Source organism: Populus trichocarpa, chromosome 11 (genome assembly GCF_000002775.5).
Source record: "Populus trichocarpa isolate Nisqually-1 chromosome 11, P.trichocarpa_v4.1, whole genome shotgun sequence".
Lineage (NCBI taxonomy): Eukaryota > Viridiplantae > Streptophyta > Magnoliopsida > Malpighiales > Salicaceae > Populus > Populus trichocarpa.
Window position 1 is genome coordinate 60,515 of NC_037295.2, and position 16,185 is coordinate 76,699.

General features: G+C 34.1%; 2 protein-coding genes and 1 non-coding gene across 6 annotated transcripts; 2 read left to right on the forward strand and 1 right to left on the reverse strand.

Annotated features, from left to right (window-relative positions):
• Positions 1-3,586, forward strand: LOC18111277 (derlin-2.2). Its single transcript, XM_006389591.3, has 6 exons — positions 1-293; positions 871-970; positions 1,857-2,071; positions 2,171-2,254; positions 2,500-2,553; positions 3,137-3,586. The coding sequence occupies exons 1-6, from the start codon at positions 195-197 to the stop codon at positions 3,314-3,316; spliced, it is 732 nt and encodes a 243-aa protein (XP_006389653.1). The 5' UTR covers positions 1-194; the 3' UTR covers positions 3,317-3,586.
• Positions 3,587-8,566: 4,980 nt separating this feature from the next.
• Positions 8,567-12,539, reverse strand: LOC18111276 (tobamovirus multiplication protein 1). Of its 4 annotated transcripts, none has more exons than XM_024611509.2 (11): positions 12,250-12,536; positions 12,066-12,156; positions 11,918-11,970; positions 11,688-11,780; positions 11,454-11,525; positions 10,809-10,881; positions 10,643-10,688; positions 10,462-10,525; positions 9,712-9,765; positions 9,249-9,326; positions 8,567-9,139 (listed from the first exon to the last, which is right to left on the reverse strand). In XM_024611509.2, exons 1-11 carry the CDS (start codon positions 12,352-12,354, stop codon positions 9,047-9,049), a joined length of 822 nt encoding a protein of 273 aa, XP_024467277.1. In that variant the 5' UTR covers positions 12,355-12,536; the 3' UTR covers positions 8,567-9,046. The 4 variants fall into 4 exon arrangements, with proteins under 4 accessions (XP_024467277.1, XP_024467276.1, XP_052301600.1 ...); XM_024611508.2 differs by having other exon boundaries at positions 11,454-11,531; XM_024611511.2 differs by having other exon boundaries at positions 9,068-9,139; positions 9,712-9,785; positions 11,454-11,531; positions 12,250-12,539.
• A 2,685-nt stretch (positions 12,540-15,224) lies between these two features.
• Positions 15,225-15,296, forward strand: TRNAW-CCA (transfer RNA tryptophan (anticodon CCA)). The gene has a single exon. It is a non-coding gene; the product is annotated as a tRNA-Trp (tRNA).
• The last annotated feature ends 889 nt before the right edge of the window (positions 15,297-16,185 follow it).

The window sequence follows — 16,185 nt, forward strand, 5'->3', positions numbered from 1 at the left end:
CTTATAGCCTTCCAAGATCGTACTTTTCATTCACCTCTTTCTTTGATTCCTTAAAAAAGCACCAAAATTCTCTACTGAAAACCATCTTAAGTAGAAAATCGTTATTTCTATTCTGGGTCTAAAGAATTTTCAGCTGAAACATAAAAAATCAGATATTTTTAGAGGTCACTTGTACAATTATCAATTCTTAATTAATGGCTCAAGCAGTGGAGGATTGGTATAAGCAGATGCCAATAATTACTCGCTCTTATGTCACAGCTGCAGTTGTTACCACCATTGGTTGCTCTCTTGATGTATGCCTGCCTGCTTGCCTTCTCTCACTTTTTCTTCTCTTTTTAAACTTTGTATTTGTTGTTTTTCTTCTTTTTTTTCTGTGTTTTAATATGTGGGTTTTGCTTGTTTTGATGGGATAATGAATGGTAAATTTGTTTTTAATGAAATGGGCTTTCTTGTTCTTTTTATGATTCAAATGGGTTTGATTTAATTTTGTGAATGATAGGTTTTTTTCTTTGATTTTCATTGTGGGTTTTGTTGTTTTTGAAAAAAAAAAAGACAACGTTTTGAGTGATTCTGTTCTTGAATGATTTCAACTGGGTTTCGTTCAGTTCTGTAAGTTGTAGTTTCCCTTTTGATTTTCATTGAAATTTGTGTTTGTTTTTATTTCTTGATTTTTTTGAAGAATGTTGAAATAATTAATTTGGATATTTGGAGGTTGAGTTAGCTATTGCTTTTGTTATTAGACTTAAGGAGTTAAATTTGGTTCATTCTGGGTTTATATTTATCTTGGCATTTGTGATTTTGATGGGTTTATAAAGGTGAAGGAACTTCTTTTATATTTAATTTAGCTCTGGTTTTGTTTGTATTGGGCAGATAATATCTCCTTCTAATCTGTACTTAAACCCTAAACTTGTGATGAAGAATTATGAGTTCTGGCGCCTTGTCACTAATTTCCTTTACTTCCGTAAGATGGGTAAGTTTTCATCTGGGTGTTAGTGGTGATTACCAATATCAGAAATGTACGAAAGCTTTCAACTTTATAGTATATGTATCAATTCTTTCGTCTGCACAGCCTCTAGCATCTTAATATCAGAAGGTTTCAAGCTTTGTCTAGCTCCTTCGGTGACCTGTGAACAGGCTCCTAGGTGTAGTGAAATGAGAATTTCACATTCGTTTTGCATCTCTATTATAAGAGGGTCCTGAATTGGATTTTAATATCTGCATATCCATAAACAAAGATGTAGATATACTATGAATAGAAGAGTTATTGTAAACTTTGGTTGAACAAGTTCATTGTGAGCGTTGCAGTGTTTTGCCTGGTCAATTTTATGACATTTGCATATATTACAGCATGTGATATCCAAGTTTTTAACTGCCTATCTTCTTCAAGCAAAAATTAATATTCAAGTGCAAATTCTTCAATGAAATACTACCTCTTTTTTTCCAGTCTAAATCTTAAGGCTTCAGTTCCAAGGAAAGTGATTATCAAATTGTGATTGTTATCATTCTACAGAGGGAACCTGAGTTCTGTGTTGGGAATCAACAATTAATTCCTAAAACTGAATCGGGCACTTCTAATATACCATACCAAGATGTTGCAGATGATGGAGTCTGTTCGCATAGCTGATTAAACTTGCACTTTATGGCTCTTTTTTTTCCATGAAAGCATCTTACATCCTGGGGTGCTTTTTACCGGAAAGTTTGGTTTTCTTATATCTTTATGTTATGTCAAATTCCTTATTCACAATAAAGATAGGGTTATGAGTTCTGACTGCTTATGATATACTTGTGTTCTTGCAGTTAATTTTTTTTTTTTAATCACCAACTGTCTTTCTTAATGTTCTTCTTCATGATGCCAGACTTGGACTTTATGTTCCACATGTTCTTTCTTGCTCGATATTGCAAACTTCTCGAAGAGAACTCTTTCAGGGGAAGGACTGCAGATTTCTTTTACATGCTCTTGTTTGGTGCTAGTGTTTTGACTAGCATTGTCATAATTGGAGGAAACATACCCTATCTGTCAGAATCGTTTTCAAAAATCATATTCCTGAGCAATTCATTGACCTTCATGATGGTTAGTTATTTTAATCTTTCTTACGTTCTAATATCATTTTGATAACTCTTTTTTGAGTAAACTCTTAAAAAAATTTTAAAAAATCTTTCATCTATACAGGTTTATGTCTGGAGCAAGCAAAACCCCTTTATCCACATGAGTTTCTTGGGCCTCTTCACTTTCACTGCAGCTTACCTACCATGGGTGAGTGAGCTTTTAATGAGCATTTGATCTGTTTTTCAGCTTAATCATGTAAGTTTGTCTCGTAATGATAACATGTACTTCTGCCTGCCATCTGTTTGTAGCTGCTCTAACATTCACTTAGAATCAAACTGATACATGAGCTGTCCTAATTAGGGTTCTAACCGTGATGTGTTTCAAGTTGAATTATCTTGAAAGTCAATGTAGAGGCAAGTAGTAACACTGTTTTCTCCCTTTTTTCTCACCAGGTTCTCTTGGGATTCTCTGTTCTTGTTGGTGCCAGTGCTTGGGTGGATCTGCTGGTGTGTTTTATGTGCCATCGTTAATTCCATGTTTGTGCTTTTATGTTACATGCATTAGCAAATTCTTAACCATGGTCACTCGGAAATATTTGCTTGATTGGATATGAACTTCAATGTAGTTCTTGTTTCATCAAATCCTGGATGTTCTGTCATTGGCATTCAAGTTTTGAAGAAACTTAAATATAGATGAGTACCTCCCATGACTTGTCCTTATCATTATCCAAAAAAATGAAAAGAAAAGGGAAACACTAATACTGATTGTAAATTTCGTGCTGTAAGCTGAGACAAGACATTTTGCTTCACTATAAACTGAGTCATCTTCCAGTTTTTGATGTATTGCTTGATATAGTGACAGATCAAGGACTTCCACCTTTATCCAGTTACATTATACTTATGAAGTCAAGAAGTATCTTTGAACTCCAATCAAGCTGGAGCCATTAGAATGTGTGGCTCCTCTAGGTTTAATTTGTGTTATATAAAGATCCTCCTGACTTTGATGTCAAATTTCCTGTTAATCTGACTGCCTTTTTGTCATGTGACTCTCTTGGTTTCCTCTTTTTAATTGTAACTTTTTCTGATACAGGGGATGATAGCGGGTCATGCTTACTATTTTCTTGAAGATGTATATCCGCGAATGACAGGTCGTCGGCCCCTACGAACCCCAGGATTTATTAAATCTCTATTTGCAGATGACGCTGTTGTGGTGGCTCGGCCAGCAAATGTGCGATTTGCTCCACCTGCAGAGGAGCTTCACCAAGATTGATGAGATACCCAGAAAACATAGGCTGATGAATAGTAACGTTTGGTTACAGTGGCCTGCCCGTAAAAGTAGTGGGAAATATGGGTGGACTTGGTTCTTTACCTGACATGTCTTCAGAGATTAACTTTGTAAATGATACTGCTGCTGCTGGATTTTGGAGACAAGTTTTTCGCATTTATGTTAAGAATAGATGCTTCCGGTTGATATAGGATTTTTCTCCTTCGTGCATTTCTCATGCTCAATCAAATATACAGCGAGTTTGATTTTCTGGAATTCGATGATTCCTCATCATTTATCATAGAACTGATGGTATATTTTCTGGTTCAATCGAACTTTTGGTCCGACTGTAGAGAATGGAACCAGAAATGTTAGCTGACGCTTGTGTAGCAATACAACAGCAAACATTTTATTTTTTAGGCTAAGGTAGGTTCCTTTACCAAGTTGTCAGGGTGGGTCTTGCCTAGTGCTCATGCCTGGAGAAAGCGGCCAACTTTTGCTCCTGTGAAAGTCCTTTAGCAGGATCTGTGTTCTTACTGATTATATTAGACCCTAAAAAAAATGACCAGCTGCATATTTAACTTGTTAAAAACAGCAGAGTGAAAATCTAAACAGGAAATGAAGAATACAATGGAATTGCTGTTAAACTTAGAGAGCGTTTTAGAAAAAAACTCCTTCTCTCGAAAGAGTATTAAAGTATAAAATCTATACAAGAAAATTTATAGCCTTTAGAACATTAAAACTACCATATACAATTAGCTTACTACTAGTATATACTAATAAGGTACTAATAAAGAGAAGATTTACAAATAAAGAAATTAGTTGTCAAAGCTATACAAGGTATAGAATTTACATTTAACAAAATGGCCACCTAACTTTCTTCTAACATCCCCCTCAAATTTATGCTGATAAATCTACGAGCATTAATTTGCTAACAAGAAAATGATATGATTGGCGATAGCTTTGGTGAAGATATCCATAATTTGTAGAGTAGTGAAGATATATGAAAGTGTAATAACTTTGTGGTCAAAAGCCTCCCAAATAAAGTGGAAGTCAACCTATATGTGCTTCATACGCTCATGGTAGATGGGGTTAACAACAATTTGGATGACGCTAGTGTTGTCATCATGTAATGGAGTAGGGTGAACTTGGAAGAAACCAAGCTCTTTGAGGAGACCACGAAGCCAAATGATTTCGAATCAGGCAACAGACATGGCGCGATACTCTGCCTCAATGGAGAACTTGGAGATACAATCTTGCTTCTTGCATTTCCAAAAGATAAGAGCATCACCAAGAAATAAACATCATCCTGTAGTGGATTTTCTAGTGTATAATCAGCCCAATCAGCAGCAGAAGAATAAGCCACAACTAGGTGTGCCAAGGATATATTGAATGATGCGACGAACATCAACAAGTTGAGATATTGGGGGGCTTGCATGAACTTGTTGACAATGTTGAACAACATAAAAGATATTAGGTCCAGTGATGGTAAAGTAGATAAGACTACCAATTAGCTTTCGATATAGAGAGAGGTCCTCAAGAAGTTTCCTTTGACGTTGATATTTCACATTAATTTTCATGGGAGTGTCAATAAAAATAGAGTTTGTGAGACATGCTAAATGAACCAGTTCTTAAATATATTTGTTCTAATTTAAAAAGATACCTTGAGGTCAACGATGCACCTTTAACCCCAAGAAATAGATGAGTTGCCTAAAAGGTTTTTCATATGGAAAGTAGAATGCAATAATTTTTTAATCTCAAAGATAGTTGTCATATAAAAACTAATGACAATAATGTTATCCACATAAACAAAAAGGACGAGTATGCCATTAGATGTTCTCTGTAGGAAAAGAGAAGGGTCATACAAACTTTGAGTGAATGAAAACCTAAGGAAAGGTGCAAAATTTTTCAAACCATGCTCTTGGTGCCAATTTCAAACCATACAAAAAACAATTTAGTTTGCAAACATCAGCGGGTAAGAAAGTAGACATACTAGAGGAAAATTTCATGTAAACTCCATCCTTGAGATCACCATGCAGAAAATGTGTTCTTAACATCCATCTTATGTAAAGGCTAGGAGTGAGAGGTGGAAAGGGCTATGATTGTACACACGATGGTCATCTTGGTGACTATCGAGCCTTGTAACGATCTATAGATCCATTAGAATGAAGCTTGATAGAAAACACACATTTACTCCCAATATGTTTTATAAATTGAGGAAATATAACAACATCCAGGTGTGGTTTTCTTATAGTGCTAAAAGTTCAGTTTCAATAGCTTTTCGCTAACACTTATGCATCATTGCTTGTTTGTAACTCAATTGAATAGGAATAGAAGACAAAGTGGATATTAAAGATAAAAAAGTTCTGAAACCTAACCTATTTGGAGGTCTACGAACCTGAGTATCATGTCTAAGAAGAGCAAGTGTAGTTGTTGGAACAAAATCAATAGTTGGGGGATGATTTGGAGGGGAATCAAGAGATGTTGGAATCTAAGTTAATAAGGAGTGGGATCGTCGCTAGTATACTAGGAAAGGCTTAAGAGTTATCATGATGAGTTTGAAAGAAATATTGATTTTCTAGAAAAAAAATACATTTCTAGAAATGTGAATACAACCTAGATTGGATCATGGCAAAGAAAATTTTTTTAGGGTATAGAATATCTTAAAATAATATATTGGATAGACTGGCCCATGATTTTTATGCATTTGTGTATAGAAAGATGAACATAACACACACATCCAAAGATATAAATGGTAGAATAGGTTGGAGTATGACCAAATAATTGAGTGAAAGGAGATTCTTTGTGCAATGAAAGGGAAGACAATTTGTTTATGAGATGGACAGTAGTAGAGAGAGCTTTACATAACTCTGATAAGAGGGTGCATACAACATCAAGAAGGTGATGATTTTTTTTCTTTTAGCCATCCTATTTTGCTGAAGAATTTAGGGACAAGATCTTTGAGAGATTATACCATGTGTGTTATAGGTATTCCTGAAACAAGTGAGACGTGTACTTACCCTATTGTTAGAGCGTAGGATTTTTATGTTTTTATACCATGTGTGTTATAGGTATTCCTGAAACAAGTGAGACATGTACTCACCCTATTGTCAGAGTGTAAGATTTTTATGTTGGTAGAAAATTGGTTTGAATATATTCATGTAAAAGCTTAAAAAAAATTATCTTTTAGAGCATAGAAAATAAATCCATGTGAATCGATTATAGTCGTCAATAAAAGTGATAAAATACTTGTAATTAACATGAGAAATAATTGGTGCCATACCCCATACATCACTTTGTATCATGTCAAATGATTGGACTCCTTTTGGTGTGTGAGTGAGATATGCCATAGTTTTACTTTTGCCAAGCCTATAAGAGTTGTAATCAAATTAAACAACATTAAGAGATGGGGACTTTGCATTCCCAAGTAAACTAAATTTTAGCAAATCATGAAGTACATTAGAGTTTGAATGTCCATGATGTTTATGCCATGTTTAGCAATCAACATGAACAAAGTTACAAGTGACAAAAGGTAATGATAAACATGGAGATAAAGGTAAATGGAGAGGAAAAAGATGTCTCACTTTAGACCCCCTCGCGATCATTTTTCTAGATTGTTGATCCTACACAACACAACCAGATTTAGAGAATTTCACTTTATAATCATTGTCAACCAACTAATCGGTAGAAACAAGATTGGTGTTAAGGCTAAGAGAGATAAAGACATCGGTTAGAGAAGGAGAAACATCACCAGTTGCTATAATAGGTAAGGAATTGCCATCAACAATATAAATCTTGAGATTTCTAGAATATTTGTGCACACTGGTAAGAGATTTATCATTGTTTGTCATATGATTGGAAGCTGTAGAGTCAAAATACCGAGGAGGAGATGTAAAGAATTGTTTGCCTAAGATTCCTAAAGTGGAAAATGCATAAACAATCATTTATTGGATTACTTCAAGAGTTACGGGTTGAACAAAACCAAAAGCATTTTATGTCATGGGTGTTGTATCCATGGATCCACCAATTCTAGAAGACTCAGCTAAAGTTGTATATGTTGTTATAGATTTCTTAGGATGTCGGATAAGACATTTCTTGATAATATGGTCATCCTTTTGCAATAGTTGCAGAATTTTTGGAACAATTCAAAGCAAAATGACTATCTTTTACAACAAACACAGTAGACAATGCTCATGTTTCGGCCTCTTGGCTTGCCTTGTGTTGTATAAGCTATGGGAATAAGAGAATAAATGAAATTGTCGCTCTATGGTGGTTTGAGTAAAGAGGTGTTGCTCGTCAAGCTCTCAATTCATAAGATTAGGCTGGGTCCCTTTAGATTCATATATGAGTTTCATGAGGAATTGATCTCTTTAGTAATTTCATGGAGAGATTGAATGAAACTAAGGCTTTTGAGAGGTAACGTAACATACACAATATCAATATATTAAGTCCAAAGATTCATGAAGCTAGAGTAAAAATAAAATTATTATAGAGAGATTGTCCTATTTGAGATTAGCCAATTCAAGTTCAAACTGGAATCAACGAGTAGTGTTATGTTGATTGTACAACTTCTTTAGGTAAGTCCACATTTCAACAGCAGTCTTGAATGGTCAAAGATTCAAGACAAGTTTGTGTTCGATAGATCCGAGAATCAATACCATAACTTGAGCATCCTTGACTTCCCACTTGATGTTCCAATCCTTGTTTTTGTCTTTGTTAGGAGTAAGGTTGTTGCCATCAATATGGCCCCATAAATCCTTGCCTTTGATAAACACCTTTAAATGAAATTCCCAGGCTGAGTAGTTATTACCATTGAAAAGAATTGACTTGTCTGATGACATGATGCCAAGAAATAAATTGATAAAGAATAACTAAAAACAAAGAACTATACTAAACTTATGAACAAGAGACATGAGAGGAATCAAAATTGTGGCTCTAATACCATGTTAAATTTAGAGAGTTTTCAAGGAAAAAATTCCTTTCTTCTTGATGGAGAGTTTTCATTATATTGAAATAGTACAATAGTATAAAATTTGTATAAAGTGATTTCTGGCCTTTAGAATATCAAAACTCCCATATACATTTAGCCTACAGCTAGCATATCCTAATAAAGGAAAGATTTTGATAAATAGCCAGCTAACTTTCTTTGGACAATTGCAACAAAGGAAATACAAAGATCAGCCATTCTAATAAATAGGTCATCAGAAAGTAACGTCTATGTAAAATTTGTTCATGGCTCAAAAAAACAGAAGCAGAGAAACATTAATCCAAATCTCAAATAAATCCCTCCACAAAAGGTACAATTGACTGATGATTGGCGTACCATAAAGGAAAATGAGGGAAAAAGGGACGCATCATCTCCTTGATTTGTTAAGCATGCATACAACTTCAAATTGAATTCTCTACAGACTGACTGACAACTACCCCAAACTACACAAAATTTTCCTTTAGCAGATTCTAAGAAAATAAACTGCATAGAAAAGTATCAAACAACCAATGCCTCAACATCTCTTAACCCATTAAGAATTCAAATCTCCCTTTCAACAAGCTGCAGTAATCTGAGTAATATACATTTAAAACGAATCTCCGCCGTCATGAGCTACACCAGAATAGACATCTGGAACGTTTTCCGGACTCTTTTTCAATGCTCAACTCCAACATCACCTACAGCTGAAACAGACAGGACCAACTGCTCTGGGGGAACAGAGAACATTAAGATTAAAGAAACATTGCTGGCTAACAAATTGGGTGATATTGAGCTGATATCCTCTTAGGAGGCAACTTCCGCAGGATGTAGAGCACTAGAGCAGAAGGTAGAATCTCGACAAGCTGTAATTTTGAGCAAAAAAAGTTCCAAATCAAAAGTAAAGTTAAGCCATGTAATGCCAAGTTATATTACTGGAGCTTATTACATGTATAAAAAAGTGTAATAGAGTACCATATAATAGATGAAGTTCAAAACTGGATGATCCAGTACATCAAGTGAGGCATCAGCATCAAAAGCAGAGAGAAGAACCTGCAAGCTTTAAATTTTAGTTTAAACAAACAACTTCATATTTATGAATGCAGCGATGCCCCAGACAGCACATGCAAAAGCATTATTGCCATATCAAATATCCTTTTTCCCTGTCAAGCAAAAAAATCTAAGATGATTGTATTCCTGACTATACATTATGCAGTAAAAAAAAATGCTAATTCATGGACTCCAGCTTCGTTGACATTTCCCCATGCTTAGTGCCCTCAAAATCTATAGGAGACCCACATCTCCAACTTCATGAGTATATAATGGATTGAAAATTAAGAAGATGGCAGATTCTTTCAGCAACAGTTTCAAATTTTGATAAAGCATCAAAAGAAATCCTTAAAACATAAGTCGGGGTGGACTATTGTTTGAGGCTTACCACAAAACATCTGATAAGGAAGCAAGTGAAGCATATGGCTGTAACTGATCCAACCTGCAATAGAGCTCATCATACTAATTTAAAGTCAAATGATAAGTTCATGCAAGTTTTTGTGGATGATTAGTGCACCTTTAAAATTTCTCTCATTTTTATTTTAAATTCTTATTGTTTTTGTTCTATTACATTGCAGGAAGTTATGTTTGCCACGATACTGTAAGTGTAATTATTTATTTTCACTAGTTCAAAATTTGGGCGATATCTCTTTTAAAGCTTGTGTAAAACCCAACATGTCCATAATACTAATAAATCTTTTAGCATGGAATGCACATTCATCCATGAAATAGCTCATTTAGCAGAATGCTTTGCCACCAACTCCAACATCAAATATCTGTTCCAGAAAAATCACTCACAGAGACCAAGACCACTGAAGCTCTCTCACACTCGACCATTTGAATGGGAAAGTTATAAACTTGCAATCACCTAATAGATATGTTTTGACTTGATATCCATATATGGGAACAGTAAGTCTTTGAAATATGTGATCATATGAGAAGGATGGTTTCAGATCCATCACAAACTTGACAAAACTGATTGATGAGAACTAAAATCCAAAGGATAACATGCAAACATTGTATGCAGATAAGAGAATAGGCAAAAGCCACAATACATAGTGTAGCAGCAATCATGTTTCGTAATATGATAAATGGATTCTAAATTACAGAAATCAAGCAAGAAGGAAATGCACCAAACCTCATGAAGCTTCTTTCTTCTCCCTTTAGATTCAATAGGGAAGCGTTTCAGCATGAAAAACAATCTGGAAGCAGACACAAAAAACAACAGCACACAGATAAAACTTACATGAGTAAATGAAACCAGACATCTCTCGATACCCTAATAACCATAATCATTAAATACAATGAAGAATATTCACCTTCCCCCATATACCAAGAAACTTAATGCAGCTAGGATTGACACCACTGAAAAAGAAAAAAAAAATATGATTGAATATGTATAGATACTTGTAAAAATGATAAGGTAGAGCTTAATTCCCAGAAATGGGAGTGATGAGCTTATCCATGCTGGATACAAGGTTTAACCTGCAATAAATATCTTTCCAATTAATTCCACTACGCTGTTGTCATCTATCCAAAGGTACACCCAGATGCAAACCTGATTCAAAAGTTCATTATGGTAAGACACTTAACTGAAATACAACTATGATAATAAATTGTTATTGCAGCTAGGTCAGAGCTGTTTATGCTAGGAAACTAAAGACCATTATTGGTAGCGCCACATCAATACAAACTATATTCATTTAGACTGCCCAAAACCATTCCCTCAAACCCTCACTCCATTCCTTATCACAGAAGAAAATGAAAGCAACTGGCTCAGGCAAATGGTCTTAGAAATTCAAATTAGCTAGAGGTCTACAAGAATAAGGGAACTGTCACATAAACTCAGGCATCCAATTTGTTGGTACACATCAAACCAGCACCTTTGTTCAATTTCCAAAAGATTGCACAGTTTTTAAGTATTTTCTTTGTGTACTCATCCATGTCATATGCTGCATCGAGAGAGTTTGGCACATACACTAAGAATTCACATAACATAAATTACTGGAAACAGCTCAGAGGAGGCAGAGATGACAATAGCAAATAAATATCCCAGCGGAGGCCAACTGCTAAATACACCCGTTTTTTACATCATCAATACAGTGAACTCGATACTAACATTTAGCATACCTGAATGAAATACATTGCTGCATTGACTGAAATATAAAAAACCCTGAGCTTATCCGACGGCAAACTTCTGGCCTGGAACTTCAAAAACAAGTCAAAAAGGATTTTATATATATATATATATATATATATATATATATATATATATATATATATATATATATATAAACAGCTGAACAACAATCCAAGTACATAAACCCTGAAATAATTAAAAAGCAACTCGAATATAAAGCTTGCCTGATGATATATCTCTGCCCAAAACAGAACAAGGAGAGTAAAGGTAGAGAAGAAGAGAAGTCCAGGCAAATCCAATAATAGCAAAACCAATGCCTGCTCCCATTCCCAAAAACAACAACCCTTCATCATCACAATATTCAAAACCCTAACTGATTCTACCTCACCATCTAATTTAGCATTTTTATTTTATTTTTAATCGAAATTCAAAATTAAACTATAGTAATACTAACCTTGGGGTGCATGATAAATACTTGCTTATGAAATCCAAACACAACCGCCCGCACTACAAATAAAAAACCCCCAGAAAATTATTAAAAAAAATATAATCTTATTAAGTTAAATAGCACAACGAAAAATTATCATTAAGAAAAAATAAACCTCCGTTAACGATAAAATTCATGAGATGAAAAACCTTCTGCGTCGTCCATCCGTACTCTGGCACTCTCAATTCAATCCTTATCAATTGAATCTATAAACAAGAAAAAAAAGAGTATTTTATTCCAATGACAACAATTTTGTATGAAAATGAAAGACGCGGGTGCGGGGAAGCGGAAACACGAACCAAAGCGACGGCGGAAACAAGAGCGTAAGCAGCACAAAGAGTGTAGAAAACTCCGTCCTGCCATTGAGTGGAGTCATTGATATCTTGCCACCAGTCGCCGACCATAGCTCCGATATCCGCCGGGCAAGAGAGTAGTGTGGGGTGGTTGTTGTTTTAGTGTGTGTGTTTTTTACCAGACAGTCTTCTGAAGAAGGAAGAGAAGCAGCACCTAATAAGCTTCCACAAGAGAGAGAGAGAGACGTGATCATCAGATTTGGTGGTTGTTAACTATCAGTCTATCACTATGCTGCCGCTTCTTTTCTTTGTTTTTTAATCTGTTTTGTAGGGTATACTACATGTTAGTCCTTATGTATCTGCTAATATTTCACTTCCGTCCTCGTATTTTCACATTTCTCAATGTTACCTCTTACCCTTTTTACAGGGTTCAAGTTTCTTTCTAATATGGTAGAAAAAAGATGTAGAAGGTGCCTGCCTCACTAGAAAAACCAACCCGAGATCTTTTAGTATATTTGAAGAAGAGATAAGAGATATTGTGTTAGGTTTCGTTTGTCTATTTTTAGAAGTATTTGTTAATTTTTTTATACCGAAATTAATTAATCTTGCACAGTACAATTCAGTCCATCAATTTTTAAATTTTAATTTCTCATCAAATTAAGATTAAATTATTCAATCCTGCCGCCCACTAGAAGGGGTAATATTTTGTTTCAAATTTTAGATTAGTGGTTTTATTTACAATTTTCCAGGTTAGAAAGTAGATTTAAAGTTTATACATAAAAGACAGATGTTTTGCATTAATACAGTTCCATCATCATCGATATTATTATTTTCAGAGATTCATTGAGTTGTCAGAAATTTTGAACAGCCATGTAATAATCTCTTATGATTGTGTTTGAATACTGTTTTAGAATATAGAATATAGAATATAAATATATTAAAAAAAACTAAAATAAATATGACAGTTTTAAAATGATTTTTTTAAAATAATATACACACACACACACCCCGTAAATTTATATATTAAAGAGACTTTTTTCAACTTTAAAAAATCAATATATTAAATTAGTTTGTATGTTAATAGAGTTTAGATCTCCTTTTTGGTTCATACTATTATTTTTGAATGAGATAAATACATAAAGTAGAGAGGAAAAAAAAGAAAATAAATTTAACAAAATTATTTTAACAATTAATTATATAAATACGAGTGCTGCTTCAATTGAAATGAACGATTAATTATAATAAAATATTCTTGTTCGAGCAACTAGTGAAATATAAATTTAAATCTTATCAAATGAAAAATATGATTTTAACATTTCACCTCAATGATAGATTATTACTTCAAATGATGATATATAGGGAGCCTAAAAAATGAACCCTTAATTTTATCTTCGTCTTATTAACACAAATTAGATAAAGGATTTAGATTTTGATGCTCTTAATTTCCTCAATATTATGTCGTCTTCTTCTACATACCCACAACTAATTAAGGTTGTTTACAAATGCGTTGTTAACATGACATGGAAGAGGTTTTCAAAACTCGGATTAATTATAAATTAATAAGATTTTTACTAACAACATTACTTTCTGGAATAAAAATAAAAGTTTTCATTACATAAAAATTGTTGTATACTTTGGATTTAAACTTCATTTATACGTGCGTAGATTTTCATTAATTTAATTATAAATCATAATCGCTAGGGCTAAAACAAATAACCAGACTCATAATCATCATTTTCTAGAAACACATTCACGAAGACAATCACCACCTAAAGAATTGTTAGTGCTCCTGCTAGCACCAACAACAATATCAACCTTATTTAACTTCAAATTCCTTGAAATATACAGAGTAAAATATGATGAGATATTATTTGCAAGGCTATGGAAAAACTTATGGATCTCATGCGAAAAGAAAAAGAAATTTAATTGCATTGTTAAGAAAGAAATAAGGCATGAAGGTTTCAGAGTTTTGCGCTGGAAACCAAACCAGATCGATAACCCTTGGAGTTAAATAAAATTGGGATTAAACTAAGTTTATAAATTGATTTTCTTTTTAGAAATATAATATTGCATTACAAGACGTCAAGATCTGGTGGAGAAGACATAGAAAAGTCTGCTTCCAGCTCGAGTTTAGCAGATCTATGAAATAATGAAGAGCATGTACGTACAGGATTGCTATGAAAGATAAACACAAAATCTGAGCTACATCTGAATGATAATATTTTTCTTAACTTTATATTCAATAGCGATAGCTAGCTGCACGTATATAAATCATTTCAAGTGCTAGAACTCGCTTTTAATTATAACCTTTCCCACAACCTTTCAACACCCACACACAACTTCCTGTTGCTTCATAATCTCCATCCTCATATATACTAACTTCATCATTGAAAGATCTTCAATTCTTCAAAAGGGACAAATTTTTGTAGGTTTTCCAGCATCCCGACGTTCATCTTCTCCAGCAAAAAAATCTCCATATCAACTGTCTGCGACATGGAGGCTTACTTGTTTGTGAGGGATCCATTAACTTTGTCAAAAGTTTCGTGGAAGTAAATTCTAACACATATTCTCCAATTTTCAAATGGGCAACTAGCTTATTATAGAGTCCATTGCTTCAGAATTTGGCAAAAATCTATGAAACCCCACTAGCAAATCAGATAGCCTGCAACCAGCCCAACAACACCTCTGTACGCATCAACCAAATCCTTGCACCCGTTTCTGTATGCACGTAAAGTCATCAAAAAGTCTTTGGAAACCTTCTCGTTGCTGTGCATCTCTACCTTCCTTACAAATCGATGGCTTCTTCAGACTCCTTGATATCCTTTTCTGCGGCCATTAATGCTTCTTGATGCAATCTTGAGAAGCTCAGAAAGCTGAATAAAATAACAAACCCTAATTATTATTACTACTACTATTAATCTTTCATGTTTTCGTAATGTTAGCTTAATAATATTTATTTGTAGGAAGTATTTGTTATCCAGGGATCCGTGGCGCAATGGTAGCGCGTCTGACTCCAGATCAGAAGGTTGCGTGTTCGATTCACGTCGGGTTCAATCCCCTCCCTCACCGGATCAATCTGTTTTTTCTTTTATAAAAAAACTCCGCACTTTACCCTCAAATCAGTGCCGTCCATTTTCCATATCCTTGCAAATAAAAGTACCAACACAGCCATCAAACGACCATCATCATCCCGGATAATAATGACCCCCCCATGCACCCGCATCCACCACATCCATTTCCCAAACCCAATTAAAACATGTTATGCACATATCTGAAATTAGTAAACAAACTACAGCTTTAGTCCTTAAGGGATTATAGTTTTCCAATTAGGTACCTAAAGGTTGTTCTTTTTCTCACGTTCACATATAATAGCCGGTCTAAATTACAATTTATTTTATAAAAAAATTAACTATTTTAAAGATAGAGCGAGTTAATAAAAAATATTTTGAAAAATAATTATTATTACATTTATAAACAAGTTCTTAATAACACAAAGTAGTATGAACTTATGTAAATTTTAAATCTTTTAAGGTGAACATATATAAGTTTCAAGCTTAAAAAACTTTAAATTAAAAAATATATTAGAAAGATATCATCAAACAACTCAACCAACTAGTTTTAACCTGCAATAATTATCTTTCCAAGTAATTCCATAGGACTGATGTCGTCTATCCAAAGGTACACCCAGATGCAAGCCTGGTTCGTAAGTTCAGTAGGGAAAGACACTTATCTGAAATAGGACAATTAGGATAATAAATTGTTATTGCAGCAAGGTCAGAGCTGTTTATGCTAGGAATTAGGAAACTAGAGACCATTATTAATTAGCAGTGCCAAATCAATACAAAATATATATCAATTTAGATCGACTGCCCAAAACCATTCCCCCAAACCCTCACCTCGTTCCTTAATTCCTCGCACAGAATAAGATGAAAGCAGCTGGCT